Source organism: Phyllobates terribilis, unplaced genomic scaffold (assembly GCF_046119375.1).
Source record: "Phyllobates terribilis strain yellow unplaced genomic scaffold, ASM4611937v1 Scaffold_3__8_contigs__length_932513732, whole genome shotgun sequence".
Taxonomy (NCBI): domain Eukaryota; kingdom Metazoa; phylum Chordata; class Amphibia; order Anura; family Dendrobatidae; genus Phyllobates; species Phyllobates terribilis.
In genome coordinates, this window is record NW_027362763.1 from 697,861,100 (window position 1) to 697,877,280 (window position 16,181).

The following is a 16,181-nucleotide window of genomic DNA, read 5'->3' on the forward strand; positions in this document are numbered from 1 at the left end:
CATTCTCTGTAGTCCCCTCCCCTCTTCCATTCTCTGTAGTCCCCTCCTCTCTTCCATTCTCTGTAGTCCCCTCCCCTCTTCCATTCACTGTAGTCCCCTCCCCTCTTCAATTCTCTGTAGTCCCCTCCCCTCTTCCATTCTCTGTAGTCCCCTCCTCTCTTCCATTCTCTGTAGTCCCCTCCCCTCTTCCATTCTCTGTAGTCCCCTACCCTCTTCCATTCTCTGTAGTCCCCTCCCCTCTTCCATTCTCTGTAGTCTCCTCTTCCATTCTCTGTAGTCCCCTCCCCTCTTCCATTCTTTATAGTCTCCTATTCCATTCTCTGTAGTCCCCTCCCCTCTTCCATTCTCTGTAGTCCCCTCTTCCATTCACTGTAGTCCCCTCCCCTCTTCCATTCTCTGTAGTCCCCTCCTCTCTTCCATTCTCTGTAGTCCCCTCCCCTCTTCCATTCTCTGTAGTCCCCTCTTCCATTCACTGTAGTCCCCTCCCCTCTTCCATTCTCTGTAGTCCCCTCCTCTCTTTTATTCTCTGTAGTCCCCACCCCTCTTCCATTCTCTGTAGTCCCCTCTTCCATTCACTGTAGTCCCCTCCCCTCTTCCATTCTCTGTAGTCCCCTCCTCTCTTCTATTCTCTGTAGCCCCCTCCCCTCTTCCATTCTCTGTAGTCCCCTCCTCTCTTCCATTCTTTGTAGTCCCCTCTTCCATTCTCTGTAGTCCCCTCCCCTCTTCCATTCTTTATAGTCTCCTATTCCATTCTCTGTAGTCCCCTCCTCTCTTCCATTCTCTGTAGTCCCCTCCCCTCTTCCATTCTCTGTAGTCCCCTCCCCACTTCCATTCTCTGTAGTCCCCTCCTCTCTTCCATTCTCTGTAGTCCCCTCCCCTCTTCCATTTTCTGTAGTCCCCTCCCCTCTTCCATTTTCTGTAGTCCCCTCCTCTCTTCCATTCTGTGTAGTCCCCTCCGCTCTTCCATTCTGTGTAGTCCCCTCCCCTCTTCCATTCTCTGTAGTCCCCTCCTCTCTTCCATTCTCTGTAGTCCCCTCCTCTCTTCCATTCTCTGTAGTCCCCTCCTCTCTTCCATTCTTTGTAGTACCCTCTTTCATTCTTTGTAGTTCCCTCCCATCTTTCATTCTCTGCAGTCCCCTCCTCTCTTCCATTCTCTGTAGTCCCCTCTCCTCTTCCATTCTGTGTAGTCCCCTCTTCCATTCTCTGTAGTCCCCTCCCCTCTTCCATTCTTTATAGTCTCCTATTCCATTCTCTGTAGTCCCCTCCTCTCTTCCATTCTCTGTAGTCCCCTCCCCTCTTCCATTCTCTGTAGTCTCCTCCTCTCTTCCATTCTCTGTAGTCCCCTACCCTCTTCCATTCTCTGTAGTCCCCTCCCCTCTTCCATTCTCTGTAGCCCCCTCCCCTCTTCCATTCTCTGTAGTCCCCTCCTCTCTTCCATTCTCTGTAGTCCCCTCCCCTCTTCCATTCTCTGTAGTCCCCTCCCCTCTTCCATTCTCTGTAGTCCCCTCCTCTCTTCCATTCTCTGTAGTCCCGTCCCCTCTTCCATTCTCTGTAGTCCCCTACCCTCTTCCATTCTCTGTAGTCCCCTCCCCTCTTCCATTCTCTGTAGTCCCCTCTTCCATTCTCTGTAGTCCCCTCCCCTCTTCCATTCTTTATAGTCTCCTATTCCATTCTCTGTAGTCCCCTCCCCTCTTCCATTCTCTGTAGTCCCCTCTTCCATTCACTGTAGTCCCCTCCCCTCTTCCATTCTCTGTAGTCCCCTCCTCTCTTCCATTCTCTGTAGTCCCCTCTTCCATTCACTGTAGTCCCCTCCCCTCTTCCATTCTCTGTAGTCCCCTCCTCTCTTCTATTCTCTGTAGTCCCCTCCTCTCTTCCATTCTCTGTAGTCCCCTCCACTCTTCCATTCTCTGTAGTCCCCTCCTCTCTTCCATTTTTTGTAGTCCTCTCTTCCATTCTCTGTAGTTTCCTCCTCTCTTCTATTCTCTGTAGTCCCCTCCTCTCTTCCATTCTTTGCAGTCCCCTCTTCCATTCTCTGTAGTCCCCTCCCCTCTTCCATTCTCTGTAGCCCCCTCCTCTCTTCCATTCTTTGTAGTCCCCTCTTCCATTCTCTGTAGTCCCCTCCCCTCTTCCATTCTCTGTAGTCCCCTCCCCTCTTCCATTCTCTGTAGTCCCCTCCTCTCTTCCATTCTCTGTAGTCCCCTCCCCTCTTTCATTCTCTGTAGTCCCCTTCCCTCTTCCATTCTCTGTAGTCCCCTCCCCTCTTCCATTCTCTGTAGTCTCCTCCTCTCTTCCATTCTTTGTAGTCCCCTCTTCCATTCTCTGTAGTCCCCTCCCCTCTTCCATTCTCTGCAGTCCCCTCCTCTCTTCCATTCTTTGTAGTCCCCTCTTCCATTCTCTGTAGTCCCCTCCTCTCTTCCATTCTTTGTAGTCCTCTCTTCCATTCTCTGTAGTCCCCTCCTCTCTTCTATTCTCTGTAGTCCCCTCCTCTCTTCCATTCTTTGCAGTCCCCTCTTCCATTCTCTGTAGTCCCCTCCCCTCTTCCATTCTCTGTAGTCCCCTCCTTTCTTCCATTCTTTGTAGTCCCCTCTTCCATTCTCTGTAGTCCCCTCCCCTCTTCCATTCTCTGTAGTCCCCTCCCCTCTTCCATTCTCTGTAGTCCCCTCCTCTCTTCCATTCTCTGTAGTCCCCTCGTCTCTTCCATTCTCTGTAGTCCCCTCCCCTCTTCCATTCTCTGTAGTCCCCTCGTCTCTTCCATTCTCTGTAGTCCCCTCCCCTCTTTCATTCTCTGTAGTCCCCTCCCCTCTTTCATTCTCTGTAGTCCCCTCCTCTCTTCCATTCTTTGTAGTCCCCTCTTTCATTCTCTGTAGTCCCCTCCCCTCTTCCATTCTCTGCAGTCCCCTCCTCTCTTCCATTCTCTGTAGCCCCATCCCCTCTTCCATTCTCTGTAGTCCCCTCCTCTCTTCCATTCTTTGTAGTCCCCTCTTCCATTCTCTGTAGTCCCCTCCTCTCTTCCATTCTTTGTAGTCCCCTCTTTCATTCTCTGTAGTCCCCACCCCTCTTCCATTCTCTGCAGTCCCCTCCTCTCTTCCATTCTCTGTAGCCCCCTCCCCTCTTCCATTCTCTGTAGTCCCCTCCTCTCTTCCATTCTTTGTAATCCCCTCTTCCATTCTCTGTAGTCCCCTCCCCTCTTCCATTCTTTATAGTCTCCTATTCCATTCTCTGTAGTCCCCTCCTCTCTTCCATTATCTGTAGTCCCCTCCCCTCTTCCATTCTCTGTAGTCCCCTCCCCTCTTCCATTCTCTGTAGTCCCCTCCTCTCTTCCATTCCCTGTAGTCCCCTCCCCTCTTCCATTCTCTGTAGTCCCCTCCCCTCTTCCATTCTCTGTAGTCCCCTCCTTTCTTCCATTCTCTGTAGTCCCCTCCCCTCTTCCATTCTGTGTAGTCCCCTCCCCTCTTCCATTCTCTGTAGTCCCCTCCTCTCTTCCATTCTCTGTAGTCCCCTCCTCTCTTCCATTCTCTGTAGTCCCCTCCTCTCTTCCATTCTTTGTAGTACCCTCTTTCATTCTTTGTAGTCCCCTCCCCTCTTTCATTCTCTGCAGTCCCCTCCTCTCTTCCATTCTCTGTAGTCTCTCCCCTCTTCCATTCTCTGTAGTCTACTCTTCCATTCTCTGTAGTCCCCTCCCCTCTTCCATTCTCTGTAGTCCCCTTCCCTCTTCCATTCTCTGTAGTCCCCTCCTCTCTTCCATTCTCTGTAGTCCCCTCCCCTCTTCCATTCACTGTAGTCCCCTCCCCTCTTCAATTCTCTGTAGTCCCCTCCCCTCTTCCATTCTCTGTAGTCCCCTCCTCTCTTCCATTCTCTGTAGTCCCCTCCCCTCTTCCATTCTCTGTAGTCCCCTACCCTCTTCCATTCTCTGTAGTCCCCTCCCCTCTTCCATTCTCTGTAGTCTCCTCTTCCATTCTCTGTAGTCCCCTCCCCTCTTCCATTCTTTATAGTCTCCTATTCCATTCTCTGTAGTCCCCTCCCCTCTTCCATTCTCTGTAGTCCCCTCTTCCATTCACTGTAGTCCCCTCCCCTCTTCCATTCTCTGTAGTCCCCTCCTCTCTTCCATTCTCTGTAGTCCCCTCCCCTCTTCCATTCTCTGTAGTCCCCTCTTCCATTCACTGTAGTCCCCTCCCCTCTTCCATTCTCTGTAGTCCCCTCCTCTCTTTTATTCTCTGTAGTCCCCACCCCTCTTCCATTCTCTGTAGTCCCCTCTTCCATTCACTGTAGTCCCCTCCCCTCTTCCATTCTCTGTAGTCCCCTCCTCTCTTCTATTCTCTGTAGCCCCCTCCCCTCTTCCATTCTCTGTAGTCCCCTCCTCTCTTCCATTCTTTGTAGTCCCCTCTTCCATTCTCTGTAGTCCCCTCCCCTCTTCCATTCTTTATAGTCTCCTATTCCATTCTCTGTAGTCCCCTCCTCTCTTCCATTCTCTGTAGTCCCCTCCCCTCTTCCATTCTCTGTAGTCCCCTCCCCACTTCCATTCTCTGTAGTCCCCTCCTCTCTTCCATTCTCTGTAGTCCCCTCCCCTCTTCCATTTTCTGTAGTCCCCTCCCCTCTTCCATTTTCTGTAGTCCCCTCCTCTCTTCCATTCTGTGTAGTCCCCTCCGCTCTTCCATTCTGTGTAGTCCCCTCCCCTCTTCCATTCTCTGTAGTCCCCTCCTCTCTTCCATTCTCTGTAGTCCCCTCCTCTCTTCCATTCTCTGTAGTCCCCTCCTCTCTTCCATTCTTTGTAGTACCCTCTTTCATTCTTTGTAGTTCCCTCCCATCTTTCATTCTCTGCAGTCCCCTCCTCTCTTCCATTCTCTGTAGTCCCCTCTCCTCTTCCATTCTGTGTAGTCCCCTCTTCCATTCTCTGTAGTCCCCTCCCCTCTTCCATTCTTTATAGTCTCCTATTCCATTCTCTGTAGTCCCCTCCTCTCTTCCATTCTCTGTAGTCCCCTCCCCTCTTCCATTCTCTGTAGTCTCCTCCTCTCTTCCATTCTCTGTAGTCCCCTACCCTCTTCCATTCTCTGTAGTCCCCTCCCCTCTTCCATTCTCTGTAGCCCCCTCCCCTCTTCCATTCTCTGTAGTCCCCTCCTCTCTTCCATTCTCTGTAGTCCCCTCCCCTCTTCCATTCTCTGTAGTCCCCTCCCCTCTTCCATTCTCTGTAGTCCCCTCCTCTCTTCCATTCTCTGTAGTCCCGTCCCCTCTTCCATTCTCTGTAGTCCCCTACCCTCTTCCATTCTCTGTAGTCCCCTCCCCTCTTCCATTCTCTGTAGTCCCCTCTTCCATTCTCTGTAGTCCCCTCCCCTCTTCCATTCTTTATAGTCTCCTATTCCATTCTCTGTAGTCCCCTCCCCTCTTCCATTCTCTGTAGTCCCCTCTTCCATTCACTGTAGTCCCCTCCCCTCTTCCATTCTCTGTAGTCCCCTCCTCTCTTCCATTCTCTGTAGTCCCCTCTTCCATTCACTGTAGTCCCCTCCCCTCTTCCATTCTCTGTAGTCCCCTCCTCTCTTCTATTCTCTGTAGTCCCCTCCTCTCTTCCATTCTCTGTAGTCCCCTCCACTCTTCCATTCTCTGTAGTCCCCTCCTCTCTTCCATTTTTTGTAGTCCTCTCTTCCATTCTCTGTAGTTTCCTCCTCTCTTCTATTCTCTGTAGTCCCCTCCTCTCTTCCATTCTTTGCAGTCCCCTCTTCCATTCTCTGTAGTCCCCTCCCCTCTTCCATTCTCTGTAGCCCCCTCCTCTCTTCCATTCTTTGTAGTCCCCTCTTCCATTCTCTGTAGTCCCCTCCCCTCTTCCATTCTCTGTAGTCCCCTCCCCTCTTCCATTCTCTGTAGTCCCCTCCTCTCTTCCATTCTCTGTAGTCCCCTCCCCTCTTTCATTCTCTGTAGTCCCCTTCCCTCTTCCATTCTCTGTAGTCCCCTCCCCTCTTCCATTCTCTGTAGTCTCCTCCTCTCTTCCATTCTTTGTAGTCCCCTCTTCCATTCTCTGTAGTCCCCTCCCCTCTTCCATTCTCTGCAGTCCCCTCCTCTCTTCCATTCTTTGTAGTCCCCTCTTCCATTCTCTGTAGTCCCCTCCCCTCTTCCATTCTCTGTAGTCCGCTCCTCTCTTCCATTCTTTGTAGTCCCTTCTTTCATTCTCTGTAGTCCCCTCCCCTCTTCCATTCTCTGCAGTCCCCTCCTCTCTTCCATTCTCTGTAGCCCCCTCCCCTCTTCCATTCTCTGTAGTCCCCTCCTCTCTTCCATTCTCTGTAGTCCCCTCCCCTCTTCCATTCTCTGTAGTCCCCTCCCCTCTTCCATTCTCTGTAGTCCCCTCTCCTCTTCCATTCTCTGTAGTCCCCTCCTCTCTTCCATTCTCTGTAGTCCCCTCCCCTCTTCCATTCTGTGTAGTCCCCTCCCCTCTTCCATTCTCTGTAGTCCCCTCCTCTCTTCCATTCTCTGTAGTCCCCTCCTCTCTTCCATTCTTTGTAGTACCCTCTTTCATTCTTTGTAGTCCACTCCCCTCTTTCATTCTCTGCAGTCCCCTCCTCTCTTCCATTCTCTGTAGTCCCCTCCCCTCTTCCATTCTCTGTAGTCCCCTCTTCCATTCTCTGCAGTCCCCTCCTCTCTTCCATTCTCTGTAGCCCCCTCCCCTCTTCCATTCTCTGTAGTCCCCTCCTCTCTTCCATTCTCTGTAGTCCCCTCCCCTCTTCCATTCTCTGTAGTCCCCTCCCCTCTTCCATTCTCTGTAGTCCCCTCTCCTCTTCCATTCTCTGTAGTCCCCCCCTCTCTTCCATTCTCTGTAGTCCCCTCCCCTCTTCCATTCTGTGTAGTCCCCTCCTCTCTTCCATTCTCTGTAGTCCCCTCCTCTCTTCCATTCTCTGTAGTCCCCTCCTCTCTTCCATTCTTTGTAGTACCCTCTTTCATTCTTTGTAGTCCCCTTCCCTCTTTCATTCTCTGCAGTCCCCTCCTCTCTTCCATTCTCTGTAGTCCCCTCCCCTCTTCCATTCTCTGTAGTCCCCTCTTCCATTCTCTGTAGTCCCCTCCCCTCTTCCATTCTCTGTAGTCCCCTCCCCTCTTCCATTCTCTGTAGTACCCTCCTCTCTTCCATTCTCTGTAGTACCCTCCCCTCTTCCATTCTCTGTAGTCCCCTCCCCTCTTCCATTCTCTGTAGTCCCCTCCCCTCTTCCATTCTCTGTAGTCCCCTCCTCTCTTCTATTCTCTGTAGTCCCCTCCCCTCTTTCATTCTCTGTAGTCCCCTCCCCTCTTTCATTCTCTGTAGTCCCCTCCCCTCTTTCATTCTCTGTAGTCCCCTCCCCTCTTTCATTCTCTGTAGTCCCCTCCCCTCTTTCATTCTCTGTAGTCCCCTCCCCTCTTCCATTCTCTGCAGTCCCCTCCTCTCTTCCATTCTCTGTAGTCCCCTCCCCTCTTCCATTCTCTGTAGTCCCCTCTTCCATTCTCTGTAGTCTCCTCCCCTCTTCCATTCTCTGTAGTCCCCTCCCCTCTTCCATTCTCTGTAGTTCCCTCCTCTCTTCCATTCTCTGTAGTACCCTCCTCTCTTCCATTCTCTGTAGTACCCTCCCCTCTTCCATTCTCTGTAGTCCCCTCCCCTCTTCCATTCTCTGTAGTCCCCTCCCCTCTTCCATCCTCTGTAGTCCCCTCCTCTCTTCTATTCTCTGTAGTCCCCTCCCCTCTTTCATTCTCTGTAGTCCCCTCCCCTCTTTCATTCTCTGTAGTCCCCTCCCCTCTTTCATTCTCTGTAGTCCCCTCCCCTCTTTCATTCTCTGTAGTCCCCTCCCCTCTTTCATTCTCTGTAGTCCCCTCCCCTCTTCCATTCTCTGTAGTCCCCTCCTCTCTTCCATTCTCTGTAGTGCCCTCCCCTCTTTCATTCTCTGTAGTCCCCTCCCCTCTTTCATTCTCTGTAGTCCCCTCCTCTCTTCCATTCTTTGTAGTCCCCTCTTTCATTCTCTGTAGTCCCCTCCCCTCTTCCATTCTCTGCAGTCCCCTCCTCTCTTCCATTCTCTGTAGCCCCCTCCCCTCTTCCATTCTCTGTAGTCCCCTCCTCTCTTCCATTCTTTGTAGTCCCCTTTTCCATTCTCTGTAGTCCCCTCCCCTCTTCCATTCTCTGTAGTCCCCTCCTCTCTTCCATTCTTTGTAGTCCCCTCTTTCATTCTCTGTAGTCCCCTCCCCTCTTCCATTCTCTGCAGTCCCCTCCTCTCTTCCATTCTCTGTAGCCCCCTCCCCTCTTCCATTCTCTGTAGTCCCCTCCTCTCTTCCATTCTTTGTAGTCCCCTCTTCCATTCTCTGTAGTCCCCTCCCCTCTTCCATTCTTTATAGTCTCCTATTCCATTCTCTGTAGTCCCCTCCTCTCTTCCATTCTCTGTAGTCCCCTCCCCTCTTCCATTCTCTGTAGTCCCCTCCCCTCTTCCATTCTCTGTAGTCCCCTCCTCTCTTCCATTCTCTGTAGTCCCCTCCCCTCTTCCATTCTCTGTAGTCCCCTCCCCACTTCCATTCTCTGTAGTCCCCTCCTCTCTTCCATTCTCTGTAGTCCCCTCCCCTCTTCCATTCTGTGTAGTCCCCTCCCCTCTTCCATTCTCTGTAGTCCCCTCCTCTCTTCCATTCTCTGTAGTCCCCTCCTCTCTTCCATTCTCTGTAGTCCCCTTCTCTCTTCCATTCTTTGTAGTACACTCTTTCATTCTTTGTAGTCCCCTCCACTCTTTCATTCTCTGCAGTCCCCTCCTCTCTTCCATTCTCTGTAGTCCCCTCCTCTCTTCCATTCTCTGTAGTCCCCTCCTCTCTTCCATTCTTTGTAGTACCCTCTTTCATTCTCTGTAGTCCCCTCCCCTCTTTCATTATCTGTAGTCCCCTCTCCTCTTCCATTCTCTGTAGTCCCCTCCCCTCTTCCATTCTCTGTAGTCCCCTCCTCTCTTCCATTCTCTGTAGTGCCCTCCCCTCTTTCATTCTCTGTAGTCCCCTCCCCTCTTTCATTCTCTGTAGTCCCCTCCTCTCTTCCATTCTTTGTAGTCCCCTCTTTCATTCTCTGTAGTCCCCTCCCCTCTTCCATTCTCTGCAGTCCCCTCCTCTCTTCCATTCTCTGTAGCCCCCTCCCCTCTTCCATTCTCTGTAGTCCCCTCCTCTCTTCCATTCTTTGTAGTCCCCTTTTCCATTCTCTGTAGTCCCCTCCCCTCTTCCATTCTCTGTAGTCCCCTCCTCTCTTCCATTCTTTGTGGTCCCCTCTTTCATTCTCTGTAGTCCCCTCCCCTCTTCCATTCTCTGCAGTCCCCTCCTCTCTTCCATTCTCTGTAGCCCCCTCCCCTCTTCCATTCTCTGTAGTCCCCTCCTCTCTTCCATTCTTTGTAGTCCCCTCTTCCATTCTCTGTAGTCCCCTCCCCTCTTCCATTCTTTATAGTCTCCTATTCCATTCTCTGTAGTCCCCTCCTCTCTTCCATTCTCTGTAGTCCCCTCCCCTCTTCCATTCTCTGTAGTCCCCTCCCCTCTTCCATTCTCTGTAGTCCCCTCCCCTCTTCCATTCTCTGTAGTCCCCTCCCCTCTTCCATTCTCTGTAGTCCCCTCCTCTCTTCCATTCTCTGTAGTCCCCTCCCCTCTTCCATTCTGTGTAGTCCCCTCCCCTCTTCCATTCTCTGTAGTCCCCTCCTCTCTTCCATTCTCTGTAGTCCCCTCCTCTCTTCCATTCTCTGTAGTCCCCTCCTCTCTTCCATTCTTTGTAGTACCCTCTTTCATTCTTTGTAGTCCCCTCCCCTTTCATTCTCTGCAGTCCCCTCCTCTCTTCCATTCTCTGTAGTCCCCTCCCCTCTTCCATTCTCTGTAGTCCCCTCTTCCATTCTCTGTAGTCCCCTCCCCTCTTCCATTCTCTGTAGTCCCCTCCCCTCTTCCATTCTCTGTAGTCCCCTCCTCTCTTCCATTCTCTGTAGTCCCCTCCTCTCTTCCATTCTTTGTAGTCCTCTCTTCCATTCTCTGTAGTCCCCTCCCCTCTTCCATTCTCTGTAGTCCCCTCCCCTCTTCCATTCTCTGTAGTCCCCTCTTCCATTGACTGTAGTCCCCTCCCCTCTTCCATTCTCTGTAGTCCCCTCTTCCATTCACTGTAGTCCCCTCCCCTCTTCCATTCTCTGTAGTCCCCTCCTCTCTTCCATTCTCTGTAGTCCCCTCCCCTCTTCTATTCTCTGTAGTCCCCTCTTCCATTCACTGTAGTCCCCTCCCCTCTTCCATTCTCTGTAGTCCCCTCCTCTCTTCTATTCTCTGTAGTCCCCTCCTCTCTTCCATTCTCTGTAGTCCCCTCCCCTCTTCCATTCTCTGTAGTCCCCTCCTCTCTTCCATTCTTTGTAGTCCTCTCTTCCATTCTCTGTAGTCCCCTCCTCTCTTCCATTCTCTGTAGTCCCCTCCTCTCTTCTATTCTCTGTAGTCCCCTCCCCTCTTCCATTCTCTGTAGTCCCCTCCTCTCTTCCATTCTCTGTAGTCCCCTCCCCTCTTCCATTCTCTGTAGTCCCCTCCCCTCTTCCATTCTCTGTAGTCCCCTCCTCTCTTCCATTCTCTGTAGTCCCCTTCCCTCTTCAATTCTCTGTAGTCCCCTCCTCTCTTCTATTCTCTGTAGTCCCCTCCTCTCTTCCATTCTCTGTAGTCCCCTCCTCTCTTCCATTCTCTGTAGTCCCCTCCTCTCTTCCATTCTTTGTAGTCCTCTCTTCCATTCTCTTTAGTCCCCCCCTCCGACTCCTTTTCCATTCTTTATCGTACCCTCATCCAGTCCATTTAGTCCCATCAGTCCTCTCTTCCATTCTCTGTAGTCCCCTCAGTCCCCTCCTCTCTTCCATTTTCTGTAGTCCCCTCAGTTCCCTCTTCCATTCTCTGTAGTCCCCTCAGTCCCCTCTTCCATTCTTTGTAGTCCCCTCTTCCTTTCTTTGTAGTCCCCTCCTCTCTTCCATTCTCCGTGGTCCTCTCTTCCATTCTCTGCAGTCCCTTTAGTCCCCTCTTCCATCCTCTGTAGCCCCCTCAGTCCCTTCCTCTCTTCCATTCTCTGTAGTCCCCTTAGTTCCCTCTTCCATTTTCTACAGTCCCCTCCTCTCTTCCATTGTTTGTGGTCCCCTCAGTTCCCTCTTCCATTCTCTGTAGTCCCCTCAGTCCCTTCTTCACTTAAATTATCTGTAGTCCCCTCCTCTATTCCATTCATGTAGTCCCCTCTTCCATTCTCTGTAGCCCCCTCAGTCCCTTCCTCTCTTCCATTCTCTGCAGTCCCCTTAGTTCCCTCTTCCATTTCCTAGTCCCCTCCTCTCTTCCATTCTCTGTAGTCCCCTCCTCTCTTCCATTGTTTGTAGTCCCCTCAGTTCCCTCTTCCATTCTATGTAGTCCCCTCAGTCCCGTCTTCCATACACTATAGCATATGAAGAAGAAGACGGGGTCTTAGCTGTAAAGGGGTGCATTGTTAGTAGTTATGCCTGAGCCCTGCTGCCTTGTGAATCCTCACTGCACGCCGTGAGGTTATATGACCACAAATATTCGATTTGCATACATGCAGCCACATTCTGACCAGACTTGTCCGGCCACGCTCAATTCTCTTGCATTGAGCAAGGCTGCGCACGTCTAGTCGGCACGTGACCGCATGTATGCAAATCACATACTCGCGGTCACGTGCCCGCTCACTTGAGGATGCCGACACTGGAGAACCCTCACAGCATTCAGGATTCACAAGTGACTGCAGACTTGTACCCTAAGGCTGGACAACCCCTTTAACCATGCTGCAAGCAGAGGTAGGGGTGCACCAGGGTACTGAACCTGGCTGGATCTAGTAATAAGAGAAGCACTTACAATTTCTAAAGCAAAGAGCTGGTAAGCGCTGCTCTCTTCGCTTAGGAGACCGGCCGCCTCTGATAAAACAACAGAGGTGGCCAATTTTTAATGACAGGTAACGGAGATGATTTTCATTTACAGGAAATTTGCTTTTACAAACCCTTTGCAATTTTATCCATTTATCAATAATAACTAAGAATACAAAGACGATTTGGATTTGGCTTCTTTCTAAATGGATTTTTTTTTTTTAAATAAAGTAAGATCCCTTAATAAAATCACAAATTCATTAGTGGAGGTAAAACCCCCAGCTGTCTGTTCAGTCCGTTTCTCCTTCATTTTCCGTGACGGCTGCACCGTAGTTTTTCCATTTTGCCCTCGTCTTGATCATGTAGGCATTAGTCTAGTTTACTTACATTATTAAAAGTAAATTCAGATCACAATTGACTTTTCATCTGTATAACAAGAAGAGAGATATTTACCCTGACAGCCATTTCATTGTAGAAATTCATCTTCATAATAAAGTACGCTGTCTGCGGAGGAAGAGGAGAGGAGAAGGGTGGCTTAGGTCTCGGCCGCTGACGCTCACACACATAGGCACAGACATACACCACCTCTGATTTTTTTTATATATTTTTTTAAACATATAACAGATAAGAAAAAAAAAAAAAAAAAAGTCTATACGTAACATATAATTGAAAGCCATATCAAACTTTGGGTATTGAGAAGACGGGACGGCTAATACATAATGCAGGCTTTAACCAGAAAAAAAAAAGAAATCTATGGCAGTCAAAGTAGGCGCTAATGGAGATATATGATCATAAAACGCTCTCCGCTGAGTTTGATAATCAATGGGGCTCTACTGAGGATAAAATAACATTGCAGAAATATTCACAAGTCCTGGTGACACGTAGCATTGTATGATTTATTCACTCGGAGTTCTCTTACCCAAAACTCGCAGAAACATAAAAGGAATTCATATTTCAAGACGTCTGGTTTAATGAAAAATTCAAAGATAGGCTTGTCTTCCGACGGAATCCTTCAAGGATATGTATGCGGCAATGAAGCAAAAATGAGTCTTCCAACCATCTGTACAAAATGTTATGTACTTAGCCGCCATGCGAGTAATCCTTGGGAATTTTGTTTCATTTAATATTCATTTTAACATCATAAAATCATAAATAATTAGTGTTATTTGAATTACCTTAGCCCGATCCAAAGCAAATTGTCTGTGGAGAGCAGCAGGACTGGATTATTTATCAACAGTCTGGGCAATTAAGAAACAGTTGGCTGCAATATGTTATTTACAAATGAAGACAATGATGCCGTTCCCTCTCCGGCTCCCTTTATCCATTAGAGCCGGAGCTGCCTCCTTTCCCGACGTTTAATGGCACATTTTGGAATAAAATGTGGCACCTGTGCAAATATATGTGTTTATATAAAATGTCCTGCTCCCTAGAGAGCAGCTGTGATCTGAGGGTGAGCGACACAGTAAGTGTTTCATTTCCCAACAGCACTCCCGCAGGCGAGATAAGGTATTACACATCTCTATTTGTATGTGTATTACTTAAACGTGACTGCTCTTCCATGATTTTTTTTTTTTTTTAGATTAGGGGCCTAAATATGGAGCCCCCTAACTACTAGATTTGTAAGAAGATATTGGAGAAAAAAAGGTTTCCAATGCGGGGACTTTAAGGGCTCATGCAGATGTCTGATTTTTCCCAAGTACAAAAAAAAAAAAAACAGATTACTGAGTTTGATCAGAGTGTGGTACATGTGTCATCCGATTTTAGGGTATGTGGAGAAATTTAAAAAAAAAATTCTCCATTCTGTGTGAAAATCGGACTGCACTCTGACGGCATCCAAATGTGGTCGAGATTTTTTCACGGACCCATTGACTTGCATTGCCGATTTTGATCCTACCCTTGGATAAAAATAGAAAATGTCTCCACGATTTTCTGCAGACCTTTTGGTCCAAGAAAAAAGTCCAACATGTGAATAGCCCCATAGACTATCGTAAGAACGAGTGCTAACCGTGATTTCATAGATAGCCCTCCTACGAAAAAATGGACCTCTGAATGAGTCCTCAGACTGGGACTACACATTGTCTTTGGGCAAAAAAACTCTGGCCAAGAATCGCTACTACATCGCAGGGCTATAACAGTGAATGCGGTCGCCTTGTGACCCCCGAGGGTACTGCCATAAGCAAGTTGAAAAAAGCCCAGCCACCTTTGATTTTTTTGTGATTTGCTTGTCGTATCGTAGTTGCATTACCTTCGGGGTCTCAATGTGACCTCACTTACTAGTATTGTGTTGCAACTTGGCAGCAACTCCTAGCAACTTGTGTCGCGGCCAAAGTTGCCGTGTAGCCTCAGGTTTAATCGCCTTTATGTTGCATCGGACATATAGATTAGGAGTTTTTAATGGTCGGCACTCTTCTACTGTCTAGTAAAATTGAGTAAAAAAGTTTGCAAGGCCCTTTTACAGGGAAACTTTGGTGATCAGTGGTCAACAGACAATAGCCCTGTGAACCTCCTGCTACATGCCAGCATCCCAAGGTCCTATTTTAACAAGTTGGCCTGACGCAACTTAGTTGCGGTGCAATGCATGATGACATGATGTCGCGCCAGGGCGAGTGATCAGAAGAGGAGCTTCCAGCGGGTAAGAGGTGTTTCGCAGGGCTCTGGTCTAGTCAGGGGTGCAACTATAATAGGTGCAGGGGTTGCAATCTCACCTAGCCCCTGGAGAATAGGGGGTCCCAAAAGGTTTCTTTGCCCCATATGAAAAGACTATTATTATTAAAGAACCCGTGTTAGTTGAGGGCCCCATTGGAGAATTTGCATTGAGGCCCATAAGCTTCAAATTCCACCACTGGGTCATCAATGTGGCCACTACACCAGGGTCCTGTGGTCCTCTCCATTAGCAGTAGTAAATTCTTTCCCATAGTGGTCAGTACCCCTAAGCATATGTATATAAAAGATGAAAAAAAAAAAAGACCACCAGCTTTTTTTCCAACTGCATTCCTCGCCCTCACTTTTGGGGGGAAATGCGGCAACACTCACTGCTGCAATGACTCTTATTCATCAGACCAATGGTGGAATAGGCTTATAAAGTGACAACTGTTCTTCTGACCTAGAAATATGCTCAGATCAGTCATCACTTCCCCTCCCCCACTCCTAAAGGGACCTGAAGCAAAACTCCCTGTCCAGCAGAGGACAAAAATGAGTCTCGGAGAAAGGGGAGAATTGGAAATGTCTTCTCCATATCCGGATGAATAAAACACAACGTCTTTCCTGCATGGCCGGTGTTAATATCTGGATTTGCTCTTTAGCTGAAGGTTACAATTCCCATAAATCTACCTCTGCGCTTTTCATGGTTTTTCCATCTTTCCCTATAATTATTATTATTATTAGATATCTCTTCGCATTGATTTCATTCATCATGGAGTGTAATCCTACAAACATGCGTTATCGCTGGCGGGGGAAGGGGCGCTATCATATACATACTGTATCCGGATTTCCAGGAAATGAATGACGATCTAAACGAACGCGGCTCGCTGATCTATGTCCTCGTCTGGGAAAGTGATTGAGGGCTGGTTTGGATTTGGGTGCGCTTGTGGATAACGAGGGAATAATTTATGGGACGGATCAGGGGGGCTTATTAAATGCAGGGACGGGTGATAAGCCTTGTTTACCAGGGAAAGTGATGAAGATAAACTGGTAAATACAGATCGTGCCAACACTTTAAGAAAATGGCTATAATTGAGTGGAGACTTTGCAATAATCCCCCTTTTCCTCCTCGGGATGAGGCGAATCTGTATGTAAAAGGTAACATTTAAGGAGACGCTGGCGTTTTGCATAGAACGGAGACCTGGGGAATAAATTCTAGCAGTCTGGCGATTATAATGTGATTAATGTTGTATTCTCTCCCTCCAGCAATATACAATGTGTTGTGTATTCATCTATTCAGAGATGTCCCTCTCCAGAAATCTTTAGAATCAGACGGAAGACTTATCTGTTTACACACACGCGCTTGATTAATGCACAGCCGCTCCTGTGACATTTCCGAGTGGACGCTTCACTCCATGTCCTGCTACCCGCTACATTATAATGGTATGTTTTCCATCGCAGCCTCGCAGGAGCGCAGGGGCCGACTGCTGAAATCCTCTGAAACAATGTGCAAACATCCATTCATAGGGATCCACTGGTATACAAAGGGATCCACTGGTATACAAAGGGATCCACTCCTATACAAAATGTATCAAAAATGCAGAATCAGCAGAATCCGACCCTCAGTGCTCTACCCGTATTCACCGGTCATTTCTGGGCTCTACATCCAGCGCATGTTATGGAGGCTGTCGCAGTAATGTCACCACAGCGTGCAGCAGT

The 16,181-nt window shown here is 49.0% G+C and overlaps 1 protein-coding gene across 1 annotated transcript in view; it reads right to left on the reverse strand.

Annotated features, from left to right (window-relative positions):
* Positions 1-16,181, reverse strand: part of SPATA17 (spermatogenesis associated 17) — a 330,558-nt gene that overhangs the window by 263,470 nt on the left and 50,907 nt on the right. The window contains exon 4 of the mRNA XM_073671928.1: positions 12,276-12,326. Within this exon, the coding sequence (XP_073528029.1) occupies positions 12,276-12,326 (51 nt within the window). The remainder of the gene's footprint in view (positions 1-12,275; positions 12,327-16,181) is intronic.